Raw genomic sequence first — 21,502 nt, forward strand, 5'->3', positions numbered from 1 at the left:
TGTCCTGGAAAAGGTAGGGCTGGAAGAATGGGATGTATGCTCTTATATAATGGTAGCGACACGAGAAATGTGTAATGCATGAAGTTACATACGTTATTCTGGGGGAGAAGGATTTGTCTGTCTCTTCTGGCTGCACACCCTGGCCTTGGAGAGCAAAGCAGGGCCTATCTCCCCTCCACCACAGTGCAGTTCCTTTGGGAACTGTGTCGAAGGGTCTGGACATACCCCTGACAATGGGAGATGCTCCTGGGTTTGGGGGCAGACGTTTACTCACTTTCTGGTTCCTCTTGCTCCAGAGTCCTCCCTAGGAATCCACAGGAGACCAAGACCAGGAGCTTGAGACGTGCTTCTCTCATCAGTGCTGCTCCTCTGACAGGCGATGCACTAAGCCATGCCAGCACCTGCAGCACAGTGCAGAGGAACAAACAGCTTTTGGGGCACGGGAAGCAAGTTTTGCATAAACACGACGATGGTCTCTGTGCTCTAGGGCCTGAGCTGCTGTTTTTCCTTGAACTCAATAGGTGTCTTCCGATAACTGCCAAGAGAGGATTTACTTCACCTAATGCGCAGGGAGAATTAGAAGGGCTGCATTCATTTAACTGCCTAAGATAGACATGAAGACCAGAAAATCCCAAATTTGGATTTGTCACAGAACAAAATTCTGAAGTTAATGTCACTTTAATGCAACAGGGTTTAATCCACAGGATTTTACTGGAGTTCAGCCCACACTACAGGAAAAGCTTCTGCTGGTGGAACAGAGTGTATTTCTGGCTGTGATTTTGATGACTGCTGACCAGTTTGCCCAGTACCATCAGTTTGGTATTAATTTATATGGGGAAAACTGTGCATCAGCCAAGTTCAGTTTTCACAAGCTGGGAATCACACAGAAACAGAATGGGAAGGGACCCCAAAGCTCACAGAGAGCATCTCACCCCAGTGTTCTCCTGGCCCCTATCTATTTAAAAAGGTCTTTAAAAATCTCTTCTAACAGAGGTTTCTGAGCTTCCTCAGACCATCTCTCCCTGCCTGTAACCATCCCTGTGGCTAGAAGGTTTTTCCTAATATCTAACCTAATTCTCTCAAGCTGCAATTAAGCCTATTATTTGTGCCCTACTTACATGGATGAATTCCTTCTTCTTTGCAAAATACACTTCTTATAGAAAACCAAATTTCTGTGTTCCCTTTGGTCTTCTGCTGTTCACACTGAACACGACATAATCTTTAACATGACCTGTTAGGACAGGCTCTTCCAAACTTCTAATAATTCTTGATTCTCTCTGCTTGGCTTCCCTCCGGCTACTTCACATCTCCCTTGAAGAGGAAAAAAATTTGCTCAGCATTTGATACTCTGCTCTAGCTGAGGCCTTACTAGTGCTGAGTGGAGCTGAAGGATTGCTTCATGCTTTTTATCAGTTACAGCTCTATGTAAACACCCTTGTATTGACATTTAACATTTTCACAACAGCCAGGTCCTGTTGACTCATGCTCAGGTTGTGATTCATTCCCTGCAGAGCTACTGCAAAACCTTGGATCCCTACCCCTTCCCCAGCACTCTGCAGGTCAAGCCCTCGTTCATAAGTTAGTGTTGAAGGCTGACATATTGTTCACTTCTCCTCCTTTTTCATTTTTTAGAAATATTGGTAGGGTGAAGCCAGTTCTTGTTTCTCTTTCCCGGAGTTCTCAGTACGCACCCTTTCTTCCCTCTGCTGAAGGCACACGGGTAGTCCATCTTCACTAACATGCTGCTTCTCCCTTCACCAACAAGGGTTTTCCTGGGTTTGTTTTTGTTCACATCCAGTTAGCCCAAGTGAAAACAGCTTATGATCTGCATAAGATGCGCTCATCCTCCTATTAGCTTTTGTTTGCACGGCAAACATACTGTCATGATCTTACCAGCTCTCTAGTCTCTTGGGGCCATACGAGCACCTGCCTTCCTCAGGTTTGGCTGCTGAGGCTCAGGGAGCACTCAAGGATGACCCGAGATCTCAGGACAGGGAGCTGCAGCGTTTTCCAGGCTGGCAGGGCGTCCAGGGAGCTGGGGGTAGCCCTCAGCCCAGGGCATTAGCTGGTGGGTCAGGGCAGAGGTGCGGATCCAGAGGCAGGCAGACTCCCCATGAGAATTCACGCCCTATGTGGAAAAGAAAACAAGCAGCAGAAACAGTCCTCTCTTTCCCCCCAGGTATGTTATCTTTTAACATTAACATTTTCCCCCTCAGCAACTCCAAACTCAACCACACAAGTCATCCTCCCAAAACACTACTTCAGGAAGCCTTAAACATCATAAACAAAAAATGGTAAAACCTTCTCTTTTACCTTTGCAGGTTATGTTTAGTATGGTGCTATTAAAGGACTATCAAGCAATATTAATACATCAACGTTTTCTAGTGTATTTGAGTTCTGCACTTTTAAAAATAAAGCTGGTCTAATAAGCCATAAATTTACATTTCTTAAGTCACCCTATCTGGCTCCCTTAACAAAATGACTGCAATATACAGCAGTGTAGATCTATAAAACTGTAGATCTCCAAATATTAATCAGAAGCTTTCATAACAGAAATTAATAAATGGAAGTCCAGAAATTTAATAAGGAATGAAATTTCACAAGCTGTTACAAGACCAGCCAAGACAGATTTCATAATATTTTATAGGGCGTCTAAAGTAAATTCAATACTTTTCAATGACATTATGAAACAAAAATCACTTAACTGACTGTAGGCTTGAGGCGTGCTTCAGTTCAAGGTTGGTACTAGAGCAGTCTTGTGTGCTGGGTGACAATCCTGAACATCAGCTGGTAGTGCAGACACCTCTGGGACCTAAAAAGGAAGGGGTAGCAAAGAAAGTGCTAACACCTGACAGACACAGCTCTAGGAGAATCCTGAGGGTACGACTGCAATTGAGCTAATTTCAGCAGAAAAAAATGCAGATCTTATGTAAGCAGGACTGGAGGATAATGTGGAATATGTCTTATCTTTCAGTATCAATCACTAATAATTAGATTACTGTAATAATTGCCTCTCCATTATACAGGTTTTTTTGTCTCCATTTGCTATCGCATACAACTGCTGACAGGATGCTACGGAACACTTTCCTGAATGGCTGCAGCACATCTGTCATTCTACCAGCCTGACTCATGACTGGGACCACTAGATGCTACCACAATACAAACAAATAATTAAGCAATCCTGAAAAAATAACAGAGCAAATTGGAGTGATCCTCTTCTCAGGGCAATAAAGGTATTATTGGTTTACTTTGTACCTAAAATCAGAACTCGGTCTCATTTTTCCCTTTGGTTTAGATGAGCCCACATGATGGCAATCTCTGTCATTAACATTCGGTGAGTTCTTCCTTCAGACACTGCCAGCTGAACATATGTTTCATTTGCGCAATACCAAAAATAAGATGAGAAAATCTGCTTGGCTTTCAATACATATATGAAACAGCCAGGAGTCTTCCCGACAAATAACGAATAGCCTGTAACACCACAAAGGCGATCAGTCCATACAGGCTTTAGCACAATGCTCTGCTGCAGTACGCAGAGGAGAGAAAAGCCCCTACAGAAGCTTCGTAGCATCTATAGAAGCTGCGCCGCTGCTGCACCCAATTCGTATGCTCTGCTTAACCAACACTACTCTCTGCATTTGTAGCTGGAAAATGAATATAAAGCTGAAAATGCCACAGAGCAGGTGTTCTGCTGCCATCGCAGCCTTCAGGTGGCAGCTGCTGAAAGGAGTGAGGAAAGGAAAAAAAGGCCAACTACACACAGTCGGATAAGTCAAAAGAACGGAAATGGAACTTTATTATTTTTTTAAAAAGTATTCTACAATAATGGCTCAGAATACTACCACAACGTACAGGGACAAGGCAGTGCTCTGGGCTATGACTGTAGATTACTCTAGTGTATATATATGTATTTGTAAGAGCTTAAGAAAGGTTGAAGCAGGGCAGTTCAACATTTCTTAAGCACGTATTTCATAATTTTAACATTTTCTAGATCTCTCATATTATAGCAGGATTTATCAAATGCAATGTAGTCACAGAAGTCTTGCATAAATACAAATATCAGTACTTTACCTTGAATATTGTATATGATATAAATTCTGCCTTACCTTTAAAAAAATCTCCAGATCATTACGTGACCTGGGAGTCTTTCCTTTTCTTTCTCTTTAAGAGTTTTTAAATATATATATATATATATTTGCTATCATACATCAAAGTATATATGAATCCCATCATTTCTGTTCTATTTTCTGCAGACATGGTCTGAAACAAAATCACCAACAACTAAATCAAAAGCTTCCTGATTATCATAGGAAAGCCAAAGAGGATCTTTCCTCTCTTTTTGCGTTTCAGTACTAGTATTTTTTTAAACTTGTAAGGATTCTTCATAAACTAGAGGTCCATAGACCATTTAAAGCAGTCTTTATAAGCAAATGTACATACTCTGACATGCTTTTGTGAGGCAGTTAGTATCAAAATCCAATAGCATTTCTTACAGAACCATATGACTTTCTGCGATGCAGATATACATTTCATTTCTAAAAAGCCACAGTTCTTTTTCTACATCTGCTTTCATTAAATCCCCAGGATTCATTCATAAAACTGCTGCTGTTCCAAATGCTGATGCTGTTATCCCCTCTGTGGATTAAGATGTACACCCAGTCTGGTGACATCATCGTGTGGAAGATTGATAAGCAGGAAAATACCCTCCCCAAATCCAGATAGTCTTTTCTATCTCTAAATCCTCACGATTCATGTCACCCAACAGTGCAATACGATGAAGACACGTGTCTGTGCAGGCTAAGGGTCTTCTTCCATCAAAGGAATCTCTAGGGGGAAAAAAGAAATAGCATTTGATTGCTGATTGTACCTTCCCTTTTTACTTTTGCAGAGTATTAGTATTAGCAATTTGACCAAAAAAGGAATGGACATTGCAAAAATCTGACAAGACATATGGTATTGCCAGTTCTAGACCCACTTACATTCTAACACCCATCCTACTAAAACCACCCAGCTTTTCCAAAAAAAAAAAAAAAAAAGTTAGGCCCACAAAAACCTAAATGCAAACATCTTTTCTACTACATTAATCACTGAAACAGCATTCAGAGTAGGCAGGGACTTCTACTGGCATCGTAATTTCTCCCTCCTCCTTCTAGCTGTCCTCTTCCTCTTGTGATACCATTGAAAGTTAGTCCCAGCCCCATGAAGCAGGAAGACTTCCTTCACCCAGACCTTCACCCACACTGAATTTAGGACACTGGGCTTCAGCTCTTTGCCTAGTGACTTCTAGTGACAGTGGAGGGCAGGATCAAAGCCACTCCATGGAAATGTCTCCAAGGAAAGCTATCTGGCTTCCTTAACACGCTGAGCAGCGCACCATACAGCTCCATTAGAACTCAATGCAATGATACCAATGCATGCTCACGTTCATTTTAAATGCAGACAGTAACGTATGGCAATCCCCCTGCTCCTACATGGTCCTGTGGGTATGTTCCCCTTATGCTGTGACTCCCATGCCCATGGCTCGACGCATACATGCCCCAGACTGAACAGTTTGCTCTGTGCACAGACACTATGAGTTTGTTAATAAAGGCTGCTAATTTTGACTGAGTATGAAAACATGATTTGCTTTCCATTTTAAGAAGAAAATCCTGTTCTTTGCTGTAAAAGCCATGGCATCTGAGGGAGCTGTGAGCGTAGGAGTTGAGGAGCAGATGAACAAACCAACACAGGCAAGATGATGGTTGGCTTCGCTGCTGTACACAGGTGCTTCCTGACATTCCTGTTGGTGAGACTGCTGTTATGGGGTCTGGACAGGAACCTTCTGGCCTGGGGTTCAAATCCCTTGCACCACAGGTAGCAAGGATGTATCGCACACACAATGCTCTATGACCATGGAATAGTACGATTAAAAAAATGTCCAAATTAGGATGTGGACAAAAACGTGGAGAAAGGACAAGCAAGTCAGCTGGGTTTACTCCTGCTCTGACAGTACAAACGATGGCTCCTCTTTATGGACTCACTTACTGCACCTATGCAAGACTCACCATCTGCAATATCGATCCGCAGACTCGTGGATGCAGCCTCCCCGGCAGTGCTATGGGATACGTCAGTTCGATCTGAACCGGGAAGTGCTGCTGCCTGGCATGCCGGGGACGGGTACAAACTTTGGAGCAGTTCAGAGCAGCCCGACCTGCTGTCAGAGGTCTCAGACTCACTAGGCAGCATGTCTGTGATCCTGGGGCCAGGATAAGCGGGAGGATTCTGATCTTCTGTCTGCAAAATGTGCCCCTGGTCCGCGGTAGCCGAGTATCCGGGTGCTAGAGCATTCAAGCCGCTGCTTACAGCTTCATCGTAGGAAGGCAGCATGACAGGAACGCCATCCACCACCACAAAGTCGGGGTCACCCATGGAGCCCTCCTGGTTGCCTCTACGTCAAACACAGACGAGTTATGACAGACAGCAGGAGCACGTCAGAATCACCTCAGAGCTACTGCTGAACTTAAGCAAACACAGCACTGTCTAGTCATGCAAAATGAAGCTACAGGGTCATTAACATTCACAGAAACGCTTCCTTCACAGGTTTGCAAAACTTTGTTCAGGTTGACAGTCAGGGGGAATCTGTTACAATTGGAAAAATGAAACCAGTAACGTGAAGAACAGTTTGGGGATGGGAAGGAGAACAGGTGCTTGGAAGAGATAAGGAGCACCGTTTGCTGTGCTGTGCCCGGCAGGTATCACGGATATAAAATCACAGATGTAGTTCACCAGTCAAAAGTGTCTGAACCCCTGGCAAGATGTATGCTAAAGCACAAAAGTGTTTACAGCCCACGTAAGCGGGCACTGAGATGACTACTGCTGGATGACAGGGCTTTGGTGGCCAGATTTTTGGTCTCCTTCAGGTTTTACTTTCAAAGGATGAAGGCTTCCTTAACCAGTACGCTAAGCTGGTTTCTTTTTTAAGCAAAACATTTCTATGAATTGGGAGGGTCTGTTAAACCCTAAAGTAGCTGTTTAGTAGCTAATTAAATCACAGTATAGTCCTAGCAGGAGGGAATGGGTCCCAGGACATAAAAAAAACTAAACAGGAGAGGACAGAAAGCTATTTCAATAAGCTAGACAAGTACAGGCAATAAAGCTATCTGTAGTGCAACCCATTACCTCAGAGATCTTCCTAGTTACTTATGTATATGTATACTACTCCCCATATACTGTATATACGCACGTATCTATATCTATATAAATTGACACATTACTTATATAATGTGTATACTTTTATGTACATATATTTATTTAACATTAAGATCACCAAGTCCTTTCTGCTGCATTGGCATGGAGACATATTTACTCTCATACAGCTTTTTTACTGCTCCTTTCTGCAGGTGGTAGAATAAAGAGACAAGAAAAAGCAAGTACAGGAGAGAAGTCACACAGTCCATAGCAAACTGAGCAGACTAGAAACTATAAAAAAGTGTAAACCCCAATACAGACCAGCTTTGCCTAAAACTCAGTATGCCTGCCTTTGTTTCTGCAGTTGTAAGGTGACGATAATAATAATAGTAATACCCACCTATCGGTCTCAGGAGGAATGCTGTGAGAGTCAGTGACAAATGCTCATAGCTACATGGTATTTTATACAGGTGTTTATGTAGAAGATGTTTATGAATTTTGGTGAAAATAATACTCATGAAGGGAAAGCAAACTTTTAATATAAATCTTTCAATAGAGAAAAAAATTTCTTTCTTAAAACTTACATTACTAAGCCTACAGTAGTTAAAAAATTAATTCCCCCAGCACCTGAAAATGAGTATTTAAAAATACTGTCAGCTATTTTTACATGCAGAAGCCACAATTCTCAGCAGCAGAGCTGTAATTACTCCCAAAGCGGATATGGCAAACTTTGCTTTTTTTTGTCTTCGTTGCAGAAAGGACTACTGTGGGGTTTTGGGGGTGCCCTTCCACACTGTGGTTCAGAGACTTTTGCTCAGAGCAGAAGGCATCTGCAAGGCTTGTGGGCCACTCCATCTCCTCAGCAACAGTGCTGAATGGGAAAACCAAACCAAGGCCCTCAGTCTGCAAAAAGTAGAAAACAGTACAAACCGTGGAAGGAAATGTGTCTTAAATTTGGTCTGGAACATCCTGGCTAAAATAACCAGTAGCAGTACTAATAAAACGCTGGTAGCAGTAAACGCCACTATTTTCCATGTAGTCAGGAGGGTCTCCTGGGTATTTGGCCAGGTTTGTTCTGTAACAAAAAAGCAATACAAGAGTTGTGCTTGATTATCACCGTTATTATTTTGTATTAAACCTTCAGCAATACTCAGAAGTGCCAGTTAGGACAAGACATCTTTTATATGTATGTTGTAAAAAGACACATGAACCCAATGCCATATATCAAAAGCAACCTTAACATTAAGCTGCCACAGGGGCTGGACCTTGCTTTTTCCCCTTGACTTTTTTTTTTGTACATGCAATCATGACCTTAGCTTATGTACACATAAAAATATCCAGAAGGTGTTAAAAATACAGATTTGAAGAGCTAACAAGTGAAATGGTTTAGGATCAGTCAGGATCTTGGAAACGTACTATATTTAATAGTATCTTAAAATCAATGTTCATCACTTAACCATGAAGCAGATGAAGTTCAGCCGGCATTACAGACCAAAAAATTTGCTCTAAAAAAAAAGGAATATAAGAGCATAGGAGAAATGACACTGCTGCTCTCGTACCTGTTTTGACACAGTATACTTGGTAGGAGGGGAACCACTCTCCGTACTGGCAGGTGATGTACTTGTAGTCGTTGGTGAGGGTGTAACCAGGATCGCAGTAGAACTCCACCACCGTCCCGTGGTTGTAACGCTCGCAAGGCCGCGGGTGGCAGATGTAGTCTCCATGACTCACCATTGGAGGTAGTGGACAAACTTGGGCAAATAAACAGAAAAGGAGAAAAAACATTAATGCCAGCAACTCACCGCTGGGTAGCTTCAGCGTGTCAGAATGCACAGGGCACCCTTCAGGCTCTCTGCGGGTTGGGGTTTGTCTCGGCAGTACCAGAGCACTGCTGCTGGGAGGCCAGGTGCCCAGCCGCAGGACGGATGGATGCACACACCTCGCACGTGGCAACGCCTGCCGAGGGGTCCCTTCTGGCTCTCAGTGCCACCAGCAAGCTCTGCTGTCACCTGCTTGTTTAAAGGCCCGACAGATGGGATCTGGGAAGTTTCCCCATCCTCTGGGGGAAGGGGAGGGTGAAAGGAGGACAAAAGGGGGCCCATATGCCCATAAAATGGCTATATGGGGATGGAGGGGGACAGTCAAAATAAGCAGAACCCCTCTCCTCATGAAGCATCTCAAATGCAGCTGTAACATCCTATTTTTTGTTTCATTAACATAATTAAATGGTTATATGCACTAATTAAATTCCTAAATACTTGCTTTCAAAAATAAGTTTGCCATCAACTGTGCTGCAAGAGATGCACAGCACACAGTGTTGCTTAGGCACTTACAGTCTGTACCACTGTAATATTATTAAACTCCACCAGTGTTATTTGTGTTTTGTTATCTCTGAACAGCCCAACTGACCTCAGCGGGACTGCTGGTGGAGAAAGGTCTTAAATGTAACAGAGGCCGAGTCTGTGTTAATTAAGTACAGTGGTTTACGTAAGGTTAGGTAAATAAGACAGAACTGCAATATAAACATGTGGAACTTTTATTGTAGACCCTGAAACAAGATGTCCTCTCACAAGGCTGGGCAGATGAACCTGATGGAGAACCGAGGGAGCACTCGCTAGGAAGCAGCGGCAGGGAACGCAGCTCGCAAGCAGTATTTTTATGAGAGGAAACTTTTCCACTGAGTAAGTGTTAGTTGATCACTATTTTCTTAAGTGCTTCTAACACTGAGGAAAGAAAAAAACCAACAACACCTACAAAGTGTAATGAAGTCTCAAATGGCTACATACTGACCCAAAAAGGACTTAAATTACTGGATGGCTTGGTTTATTTCCCGTCCGAGGCAGGAGCTGACCGGCTCAGCGCCCCATCTACAGGCTGTTCACTTCCCTTCATGCCTCCCTCACGCAGGCAAGACCTACTGCATTGATTTAAATAATGAAAATGCCATCTCTCGGAAGAAGAATCTTCCCAGAAATTACAATTCAGCTGCTTCTCTGTGAATCTTGTTACATGAATAATGCATTTCATAAAAAAATACACAAGATATTAAATGAATCTTCAAGAGAGGCTGATTACAATGTGCAGCAATGTCTATTCCCCATCCCCTGGGGACATGGTTTTGTTTGCATTTTCACTGGCAAGGCTTAATAATAACTTGAAATCAGAGCAAGTAGCTCACATAAAAATTCACATCCTCAATACTCTGCATGCTTTCCAAAGTCTCTGGGCCCACAAAAAAAAAAAAGAGTAATGCTTTACTGGGAAGTTAACTCAAGATTGAAAACAATTTTCTTAAGGCTAGGGCAAAGGTGTCGGACTCAAATAGTAGGAAAGCACCTTTTGTCCATATCAGGGATCATTCTTCCATTAAAAAGAAAACAATCAGTGAAAGCAACAATTCTGGCCTACCATAAGGAAACCTGGTATATTTTTATTATCTATGCTTAGAGCATGAGAACAAAGGAAGACAGCAATTTAAGCTCCATTGCAACCGAGTTTTGTCAAGCTACGGCAGGCTGCAAGAGATGTGTAGATGCCCAGTACCCTTCTAGCAATGAGCAAGTAGAGCACACCTTATCACAAAGAGCAACACTCAGAGAAATGAATTTTCCCCTCCAGCAATGTACCTGCTGCCTCAGCCCTAACCTCTTAATGTCATTAAGAGCCAAAGCAGCCTGCTGAATAAAAAAAAGCCTCAAAACTGGTGTCCCAGCAATGTGGATCAGCTCAGGAATGACACATTTCCAGGCAGATTAAAAACAATACACTGTGGGGACAACTCAGATACAGAGCTGTCAGTCTGTTTACAAATGGAGAGGCATCTTATAAAACCTGAAAACAAGAGCATCACTCTGTGTGGGATATATCCCCAGTGTTAAGAAAAAGAAAGAGTGCCACCCATTCCACTGACACCCTCCATATTTCAAGTGAAATGCTTTTGTATTGGTGCTGCCTGGAAACTTCTGCAAACATTTCTTCAATGCACTGCCGAGCATTTGTTACTAATTATTAGTTACGAGTCAAGTTTTAAATGGTCATACCTGCCAACACCTCTTGCATTAAATACTCTTACAACCAGCAGATGCAATGGAGCAGGTTTGAAAATGAGGGTGCTTAGCTTCACTGAAAACAGTGCTTCATTCTTACATCAGCTGGCTTCTCACTCGCTCACCACCTCCTGTGAACTTTACGTTCAGCCAGTTTCAGGATCTCTCAACAGTTGTATGGGCAAACCGGCCCCCGTGTACAAACAGTAACGCTCAGGTTCACAGCCTCTTTGTCCGAATCAAGTCAAATGAGATACACTACAACAGAAAATGAACTTGCTTTGAGGCAGTTCGTGGTACACTGAGTCCCTTTCTCAGCTCGTGCCATTCCCATGGTCATCCTGGCCCAAGATCCTCTGAAGTCAGTGGAAGGACAGCCATGAATTGGCCTTAGTTTTGATCATAGAAAAGCAAGATTATGAAAGTCTGGAGAGCTGCAGAACACCCTTGGCTCCCAAAGACAGAAGATTTTTAGTGCAGAGCTAGTTGTCTTACAGGGTCAGGTCTCTTGTTTATGCTGGATACCAGTGTACAACACTGGTTACACAGATTAAAAGGAATGTGCCAGATCAAATATGGAAGAAAACTCAGGTGGCAAACCTAAGCCCACTGAAATTTTCTAGGCAAGTTAAAATTCTGGCATTCCCAGTGATCAGCCCTAATTGTATTTGGAAATTACAGGCCTTCAGGCAAATGCATCAAACCCACAGAATGAAAACAGTTGCAAACTGATTAAAACAAAGGTGTCTCTGACAAGTACATTTTTACCATCAAAGCCAACAGCAGTATGAATGATAAATAATCACAGAAAGAAGTGAATTTTACTTCAGGAAGCTCTAACAGCTTAAAAAAAGCCCTAGGTACTACAGCTGTTCTTAAATATGACATCAAATGTTTACTACCAATAGCTTTCAGCATCTTCACTTTATCAGGCTTTTGAGACTGCAATGTGCCAATTACAACATCCAGCATAGATAATCCAGTAGTATCTTCTGATGACCAACATTAAAAGACCACATGCGTGTGTCCTTAACTTCGGAGCTTGTCAGAGGAGTGGACATAATTCAGGCAGTGTGTGCTCGTGGTTCTGCAGCACGTGATCCTGGATCTGTCTTTGCAGAGCAATTGGCCACAGGCTGTAAGGGGATTTAGAGGAACTTTACAGCTCTGCATTCTCAGCTGAAAAGTTTAATCGTTTTCAAAAAGAATGAACAAGTGTGTTTATATGGCAAACAAATCCCTTCTGGAATGCTCAAGACACCTGTTACTCAGAAAAGTTGAAGGGAAGAATTCCTGATTTGATGGACTTCCCTGCCTGCTCTTAGAAGCTGCTGGAGCCAAGGGCTCTCCCCTGAGATCAGCTATGGGCTTTCTGCTCTGACTGATTTTAAAGAAAGATTAGTGCTCTCAGGAAGAGCTTGAAACCTGGGGAGCTGAGCCTTCTGCTAGGAACACTGGCACATGCTGGCCTGGAGCAGAGGCAGAGGCAGGCCCACCCGGTGGCATGCCCCCTCCGTCGCATGCTCCCCCCATCGCAGCCTCTGCACTGCAACAGCCGCATCCCTTGGGGCAGGGTCACCGCCAGGGTACCACAGGCTGCAGCCACTTGCCCAGACACTGGAGGAATAAATGGGGTTCAGCCAATAATTTTTCCTATCCACTACAGCCAAGAAGCTTTTTAAACTCTGCCCAGAGGATGCTGCAGTAATTCTGCACTGTTGACACTGGAACCTTAGGAGGGAGAGAAGATATTTTGCCATTAGCATATTCTCTTTTAACACTGATGGCACAGAATAAAGATGACACATCATTTTTTAAAAGCCATTAGCAGAGAGATAACAGTGGAGTTAGATATTTACAGTGCTCAAAACCTTCTTTTTAGTCAGTTCAATGGCTAGTCAGTTTAGTCTTCGGTCAAAGTAGGTAGGAGGTAAATTATTCAGGTTTTGCCCCGCTTTTGTATGTGAGTGAAAAAATAAAAGCAAAAAAGCCTTGAAATACAGAGCACTTGCTTATAAAAAAAAAAAAAAAAAAAAAAGATAGGAATAAGCTTGTTTTCCACCTTTGATTTTTTGCATAGTATGATTTTTTTTCTCTAGCTATTAGTCTGCCTTTCATGTAGGACATTAGTTGCTCGGTTAGCTGGGTTAGCAGAAAAACCCAGTGTAAGGCCAGCCATTACCTGTTTGACACAGGGATGGTCAGGGTTAGTGGCATTTGCACCTAATAAAAAAAACCCACCATGCCTTCCAAACACACCGTGAATGTCTGTCTATTGAGCAGACAGGGAGAAAAGATTAGGGTGAAACTTCCTAATGAGAAAGACACAGATAAAAACCTGCCAGTTCCTACATGCAGGGAAAACACTGGTGTATCTCGCTAGATAGTCATCAGAGAGGTGGACACACTGTCTGGTTTGTTCACAAACTGGAAGAGAACAAGAGCTTCTCCTGACCCTCACTGGTCCTTCTTGTGCATATCAGGACACTAAGTAACACCAGAAAGCTGGACACCTGTCTTCTGTCTACTGCATTCCAACCAACGTTTAATTTGAGCCATGATTTACTCCATGAGACTGCAGAAGTACGAGTTCCAACAGGTCTGACCCATCGAGGGTAGCCTGGTCCCCACCTGAGACATTACTGGCTGGCTTCTGGGGCCTCGGTAAGGTTCCTTTTCCATACATTGCCTTCGGACAAACACATGCTTGCGTACAAATGATCTGAAAATTCTTTTTTTTTTTTTACAGGAACATAGAAGATGAAGATTATGTTTGTTCCTTTTCCTGCATCTTTGTGAACACTGTGTTAATAACACTTGGTTCCTTGGTTACCTCAGCGTCATCACCCTTCAGACCTTCAGAATAAAATAAATACTCAACCAAGAAGCCTTTCTCTCTCGCATACGTCAACAATTCCTGTCCAGTTCACCTGACAGACCTGGCCATTTCCACAGGTATTACCAGCACATGAATCACACTTGCACCACACAATACAGAGCCCTAATTTCAAGCTCCTCGTCCTCTCACACACACATAACAACACATTATAACACAGTCAGTATGGAGGGGTATGTAATGCCTATATCCTACATTCAGTTCATGGAACACCGGCATTACAATCTTTCACAAAGGAAAATGCTTCTTAATAGTTATGAGTTTGTAAAAAACAATCACACAAAAAGAAAATAAATCAGTGGTGTTCAAAAAAAGGTAGCTGTTAGATAGTTGTGGATTTTTAAACTCTGAAGACACTATACTGTTTAGAGAATTTGCTGATTTATTTGTTAGCCAAAAAGATCTCAAGACAAAAACCGGTAGACAAGAATTGGTATTTCTAGTGCAATATCAAATAGGGAAATGCATGGGCGAAAGGGGACTAGATGGCCAACAGGACGAGGAGGCAAAGGAAATTACTTCTGCACTTTAAATATTAAAACCACTATTTCTCTATTCTATACTTAGATTTAAAATTCATAGTAATGTAAAAAACAGAAGTATTTTAATTCTAAAATTGAAAAAAAAAATTCTATTAAGTTGTCAGTATGGTAAGCGGGATGGAAGAAAAACTGTTGGATGCAACCACTCATATGCAGTTGAGAGCTTGAAGAAGAAATCAAAAGATTTGTAAAAGGAAGGAAGTAGCAAACCCAGTTGCTTTAGAATAAGCCCTGTTAAAACATCTCAGTCTAGAACAGCTGCTTAACAAGAATTTATATCTAATGACACTCTTCAGAAATGGAAGCAGAACAGGAAGCATTACTAGAGTAACTTTTCATTTATCATGCGTATCGGCTTAACAGTATCTTAATGATACATTCCTGTAACAAATGCTGCTGGCATTGTGAAGGGAGACTTAGTGCCTATTATAGTTGTACTGGAACACTGAGAAAAACTTTGAGGCCACTGAATTTGTGTTTTGAAGGTGAAGACATGCTCTGAGGAACTTTTCTGATTGCTGAATCCCACAGCAAAACAACAGCACCAATAGTAATACCAGAATAGAAAGTCTGATGGAAACAGCTCAGTGAGCACTAATACAGAAAGCCTGACAGTAAACATGATCTAAAGTAACAATGCTGCAAGATGCTTGTTTTGAACTCTGAAGTTGCCAGTGAACTTATTTCTTGAAAGCCTACAGCCAGAATTATTTAAAATATTGCTAGCAATTTCCAAAGTCTTTTCCATCTTAACCTTTCTCGATTACTTAACCTTCACAATGCCACTTAGATGTTTTCCCCTGAAAAGACACCTAACAGTTAAGCAACCTGTTCTCAACCATTCAGCAATTCCATGTTCAAGGAGCTAAGAACATACCTGAGGTCTCAGGACTCCAAGCTGCTTGCTCTACCCCTAGCCAAAAGTAATTACCCAGGGTAATTCTAACTAGCTGCAGTAGCCAGGTAAGCCTTTCAATATGCACACAGTGAGAAGCACTTTTCACCTTCTACAACGTGTGAAATGAATTGAATAATTAAGTTTTTAATGAAAAGCTGCTTCTCTGGTCTAGCTTTGACAAACACCATCTTGCTGAAAATTGCTATCACTGACACCAGCTGTATGAGCTTAAATGAAACAGTATAAAACTAGTTGTAAGCCTATTTTAATAATAGTTGAATATTAGATGATTCCTAAGTGGAAACAGAAAGTGATTTACAATGACTTATCATACACAGAGCTTCCTTGTTACTGGAGTTACACATTGCAAAGCCCACTTTGCAGTTGCAGTCAGCTGAGCTCCTGCAGGAGCATCATGCCAAATTCACACTCATCCTCAACAATCCTGCTGTTCCCAGCACACCTGTGAAACATTGATCTTAATACCAAAGGCTTTAGTTTCAAATGCATTTCACAACAGATATAGGATGAAACACACCCCAAGTGATCTTTCTCCTGTAAATTTTAAGTTAAAAAGTGCAATTTTCATTTAAACCACAAAAATTTATGAGTTTGCAGCAACAGAGAACTAGGTGTTCGTTTAGCAAGAGGCCCATAATTACCTTTAAGGAATTGTTTATACTCATTATTCACATGGGAATGCTTGGACCACTGTGATCTCATTTACAGCAGATTGTTTTAGCTTTCTTCATCACTTGCTTCTAGTTTTGTTCCTTCTTTTCTCGTGAGAGTTTGACTTTATGATTAGTAATGGCCTTTTTAGGACTCCAAGGAGCAGATGCTGGGGGCTGCAGAGACACCTAACAAGCAGGAATCGGAGAGCTTCAAAACAAGCCAAGGCTTGGGTATTTGACTGGCGTCACAGTATAACCTCAGACCTGGAAAAGGTCAAAGCACTTAGTAGAAGGGAGGTAGAGGAGAGAGGAAGAGCTGTTGGGAAATTGGCTAAGAAAATCAGACAGATAGAAGCACCTAACAGGGATGTCTGAAGAAGCCAGTGATCACTGTGAGCTGGACATAGTAGTGTTTTTATGTTATTTTAATCCCTCTTCCTCTAATAGCTTTTTCTTTTTTGTTTATAAGCAAGAATCCCTTGAGCAGGTGTGGTGTCGCCTACACCAGACACCAGGGATTGACAGAAGGAATGCTGGAACAGACAAGCCGTATTCCAGGGCTTAGCTGAATGCTGAGGAAATCAAGCTATACCACCTGGGAGAAGGAAAAGCACAAGGTCCCCTTCCCAGTGGAGTGCTACCAGGAAAAAAATAAAGGTGGGAGGAAAACCAACAGGTCATCTTAGCACTGTAATACCACAAACCAGCTTACAAGGCTAGGAAGGTGTGGAAGAGTATCGGCTTCTGGTTACTTACATTTAGTTATCAAGTGCCTCCCTATGCTGACTGGTGACACTGCCACCCTTTAAATATTGGGTTTTTATCTCTGGAACTGAACAAACTTACACAGTGAGTAGACTTCCTAATGCATAGAGTCTGTAGCTACAGTTCCTTCCATTTGTGGAAGATGTTCTGTGATTGCCCTGTTTTGCCAAATTTAATGAACATGTCCACAAAGCACAGAAATACTTGATTTCCAGGTAGACGATGTAGTGTGCTTTTCCTTTCCGAGGAGCCCTGCCAGGTACAGTCAAAGATTAATATTATAAACAGCCCTCAGGGAGAAATTTTGTCTGCTTTCGCCCACCTAATCCTCAGCATATTTAAAGCACTGTGGATAAAACACTACATGCATCTGGCAGCTAACATGGAACTTCAGGGCTGAAATTATGGCTCCATAAAAAAGTCGGGATGTCTGGCTGGTTCTGGAAATGCTAAGGAGTTTCTGAAAGGTGGTAGAGCAGGTGTAAAACAATGATTTACTGTGACAGTCCTGTGCATCAAGCAGAAACAGAAGACATAAAAGAAACAGATTACAAGTTGTTGTTCTGTTGCTTTCTTGAAAAACTATGAACAGTGGAGAAGGCATCTATTTCACTCACAGCCAAGACTGAAGATTTCTTCAATGCAAAAGAAGAGCAGTCACTTAGAAAGAGAATGGTATTTGTCTTCTTCAAACAATGTCTTCAACTTGGAGACTGTTTTCTAAGCCCCCCCATCTCATAACATCAGCTGTCAACCCCCCACTTCTGTGTTTCATTCTGTCTCAAAATCTGCCCTGGTTGTTTTTCTCTTGCACTTTGCAACACACCTGCTGGAGTTTAGAGACTGGCTGATTATTAAGCCGTGTCCACAGAAGATGATTTGTCTGCCTAGTATTTCATGTCACCATGCTCTTTCTGAATTAAATAATTTTCCATGCCTCTTCAGCTGTGGGTAAAGGTGTACAGAAGAATTTCAGCATTCCCCAACAGGACAAAAATCTAGATATTCCAAATCACTATAAGCAGCTCCTTGAAGTGTTCAACTTCCACACTCATACAGGGTGGCTGGATGCGTATTGTTTCTGCACTCGTGGGTGATGAATGAATTAACCGTCTTCAGTGCAGAAAAATGCAAAATTACTGACTGATTTTTTTTTTTCTCTAAAGAAAACTATCTTTTTAAACTTCTTTATCACACTTGCTTTCTGCAACTTAATCACCCCCAGGGTGAAACACTATCAGCCTATTTCATCCTGTGGCCATCATGGTGTTTACACCGATGCAGAGGTGTTGCCCAAGTGAAGGTGCTTACAAATACCGTTGGCTGCTGCTATTTGAGCATTTACTGCTGGTTCTCATTCCTGAGTTGCAAGAAGTATTGCTGGAGGCAGTGAATATATTCTGAAATGCCACTCTAGTCAGAGCTATTAAAACCAAGGCTTTCAATGCCTCTTATGTTAACATTAACTCAGTTAACTTGGATTACCACTTTGGCAGTTGAGCAATATTTAATTTATTCTCCCTCTTGCCTGCAAGTTGAGTAGCTGTAAACACAGAACAGAATCCTGATACCTACCTCCCTTAATTTCTTAATACCACAGTGCTTCATAAATTGCTTGTATTGCTGCCCTCCGCTCCCTCTACAGGATTTTTATCTGTTGGAGACCTGCTGCATCAACAGTACCTTCCCGGAGGACACACATCACTCTGTCATGCTGGAATTTATCTAAAGCCTCCTCAGTGTCAACAAAGAATCACAGAGAGAAATCCATTCGTACCGACGGACAGCATCTCAGGCTTAGGATTGCTTACTTTATTGACCCCTGAACAAAAACTGATTGCAGGCTGACTTGTATCTTTTTTCTCAGTGTACTGCTGTATGTTCCATCAAGAATTTAAAATACTTGAAGGGCATAGTTTATCAAACATAGAGCTCGCTGTCAATCACCGTTTATGGCATTAGCAATTGTTATATAAGGATGAAGGTTTTTGAAGCTTTCCTTCAAAGCATCCTGTGTGTAATTGGTTAGAAAGTTTAGGCTACTTTGTTTTGAAATACTGAGCAGCTATGGCTTCTCACCTGTAATATCACCTTCCTCCAGTGCTCTTTCATGCTCTTAAATTTCTAGGTTCTATGTCAGAATTATCTGACACTCTCTCTGTTGAGTGTCTGTCCTTAGGTTTATGAGAAGAACCATTTTAAAGCTCTGTCCTGTATTCTTGCCTGTCTTTCCAGAATATTTTTTTAATTTGTAGCATACTTTGCTGGTTTTGGTTTTCATATGGATAACCCCCTTTTAGTCAGAAATTTCCTGGTGCTCCAGGTAGGGTTTTTCTTTTGGTTCCCTTGCACTTCTGGCTTTGTTGTGCAGTTTTCTTAGTTCCTTCCTTCCCTTTTTCTTCCATAGCTTCTATAATTTTCAGGATCCTGTCTGTAACTGGTGGTTGCTTAGCACTGTATCTTTTCACCTCCCCTCACAATGCAGTAGTTTTATATACCAGAGTTCTGAAATGTCTTCAGTTTTCTTCTATGTTTTCCCTCTTCGACTCATCAAATATCCCCTTTGAAGTTTGTTCCTCATGTTTGTTTCATTTTAATTTTGAACCTACCTACAAAAAGTTTAAATATATTTTATTTTACATTCCTTCAAGCTTAACCTCAGCTAGAGAACCTGTTGGTCCTAGCATGTCGAATTAAGTTTTGATATTGCAATATATCTGACTTCCTGCAGGACTAGCTTTTCTATTCAGCTGGGATGATGCTGAAACCAAACATTCCAGGTAACAGGATCATGTCTGTTGTTTGCACATTCAATCAACCTGTTTTCCCTTTTACTCTTAAATACAAAGCCAGGAATTCCCAATTACACTATCCATACAACTGCTTTATATTCTAGCATTAGCAGTATAATCAAATTCTTCCAGCCTCTCTCTTTGCCTGCTCTCCCTACCCCCCTACCCCCCAGTTCCTTATAAAAACTATTCTTTACATCTTCTTGGAAGTCTTCCAAAGGGCATGAAAGCTTAAAATACAGAGTCCAGATGGCAAGGTGTGTAATCATATGCAGATCACATTCCCAAAGTACTAATGGCCAGGGTTTTTCTTTTTAATTTCTCAAAATCCTGTGTAATGTCTTTATCAACCTTAAAGTATGCTATCATAAACGTTTCCTAGTTCTATACATTTCATTTCACGGAGTTCCATACTGGTATGTTTGTTCTCCTCCAATGTTTTTGAAAGCCATCTGATTTTACAGTTAATGTTTATACCCCCTGTGGTAATCTTCAATTTAAGGGATTTTTCCACCCATGCTTGGCATATCTGATTTTATAGAAGGCAATCATTAACTTACATCAACTCCTACAGACGGATGATTAACCCCAAATTGGTAATTTAAAAATTTTATAAATAAAGAGTTAACACTTTCCTTAGATTTTTGTATATCCTTGGAAGTGCCTAGTGAGTTTCTGTACAAAAGAAAGTTTAAAAAACTTCTGCATAATTATGGAATTCCACTAGAAAAAAGGATATTAAGAAAGTTAAAGATGTAAATCGAGGACTTAAAGGAGACAAAAATTCAGTGTTAAGATGCTTCATTTTATCCTCTAAACGACTGTAAAGCTTTCTAGCACTGGTAAAACAACACTATTTCCTCTACCATCATTCTCAGATAAAGCTGAACCATTTCAACTGAAGCTTCCCAAATGATTCAGCTTGAGGCAGACACTCAAAAATCAATCTGAATGTTTTAAATTTGGCAAAGGTACAAGTATTTGAGAAGAGGATCACGTACCAGTAAATACTTGGCAAACTGAGCTAGAGGCATCCTTATTTGCCAGAGCTATAACAGCTTCCCTGATCAGATGCAAACAGCTGTTTCTGAGAAGCCGCTGCATAACTGCAGTGTTGGCTGCACTTCAGCACCAGGTAACACAATTTTTATCCACTGCTGGGACTAAAGCAACAGTGATGTTAATTATCAGAAAAATATTCCCTATCAGCAAAAATTAGTCTCTCGCCAGAGCTGGTGGAAGCTCTGTGCTTGGCAATATCGAGAATAAGACTGGACTGAGCATTAGAAAGCATGCTGTACGGTGGGAGCCGAGTGGTCCCCGGTGTAACTACTGATTTAAGTGGAGCTACCACCCCCTCATTCAGAATTCATCTGACCTAACAAAGTGGGGAAATATCACAAGATTGACATGTAGCATTAGTGTGGCTACACGTTTAAGAAATTCCTCCTGTGAAGGCTTGAAGAGGAACGTATGTGAAAACAGGAAAGCTGTAAGCAGCATTGTTTATGGCAGAAAAGCTCTAATATGGCCTACTCTAGCTTCCTAACAACCATTTGCTTTTAATCATTACCATATTAAAATACAGAGCTGGAAATGTCATTAGACTGAACTTTGAATTGATCATGGAAATAAATAAATGCATGTAATTAATTTGTTATTTGCAGATTTCCTCTGTGAAAAATGCTGCTTGGCGAGATTATACCTCACACGTAAAAGGAA

At 41.5% G+C, this 21,502-nt stretch overlaps 1 protein-coding gene across 1 annotated transcript in view; it reads right to left on the reverse strand.

Moving 5' to 3' along the window:
- Nucleotides 1-3,766: 3,766 nt before the first annotated feature.
- The window catches only part of SUSD4 (sushi domain containing 4), a 34,529-nt gene continuing 16,793 nt past the window's right edge, over nt 3,767-21,502 (reverse strand). The window contains exons 4-7 of the mRNA XM_037406076.1: nt 8,727-8,918; nt 8,098-8,242; nt 6,045-6,427; nt 3,767-4,826 (exon numbers count right to left, since the gene is read on the reverse strand). Of these exons, the coding sequence (XP_037261973.1) occupies nt 4,798-4,826; nt 6,045-6,427; nt 8,098-8,242; nt 8,727-8,918 (749 nt within the window). The 3' untranslated portion in view covers nt 3,767-4,797. The remainder of the gene's footprint in view (nt 4,827-6,044; nt 6,428-8,097; nt 8,243-8,726; nt 8,919-21,502) is intronic.

Source organism: Falco rusticolus, chromosome 12 (genome assembly GCF_015220075.1).
Source record: "Falco rusticolus isolate bFalRus1 chromosome 12, bFalRus1.pri, whole genome shotgun sequence".
Classification (NCBI taxonomy): domain Eukaryota; kingdom Metazoa; phylum Chordata; class Aves; order Falconiformes; family Falconidae; genus Falco; species Falco rusticolus.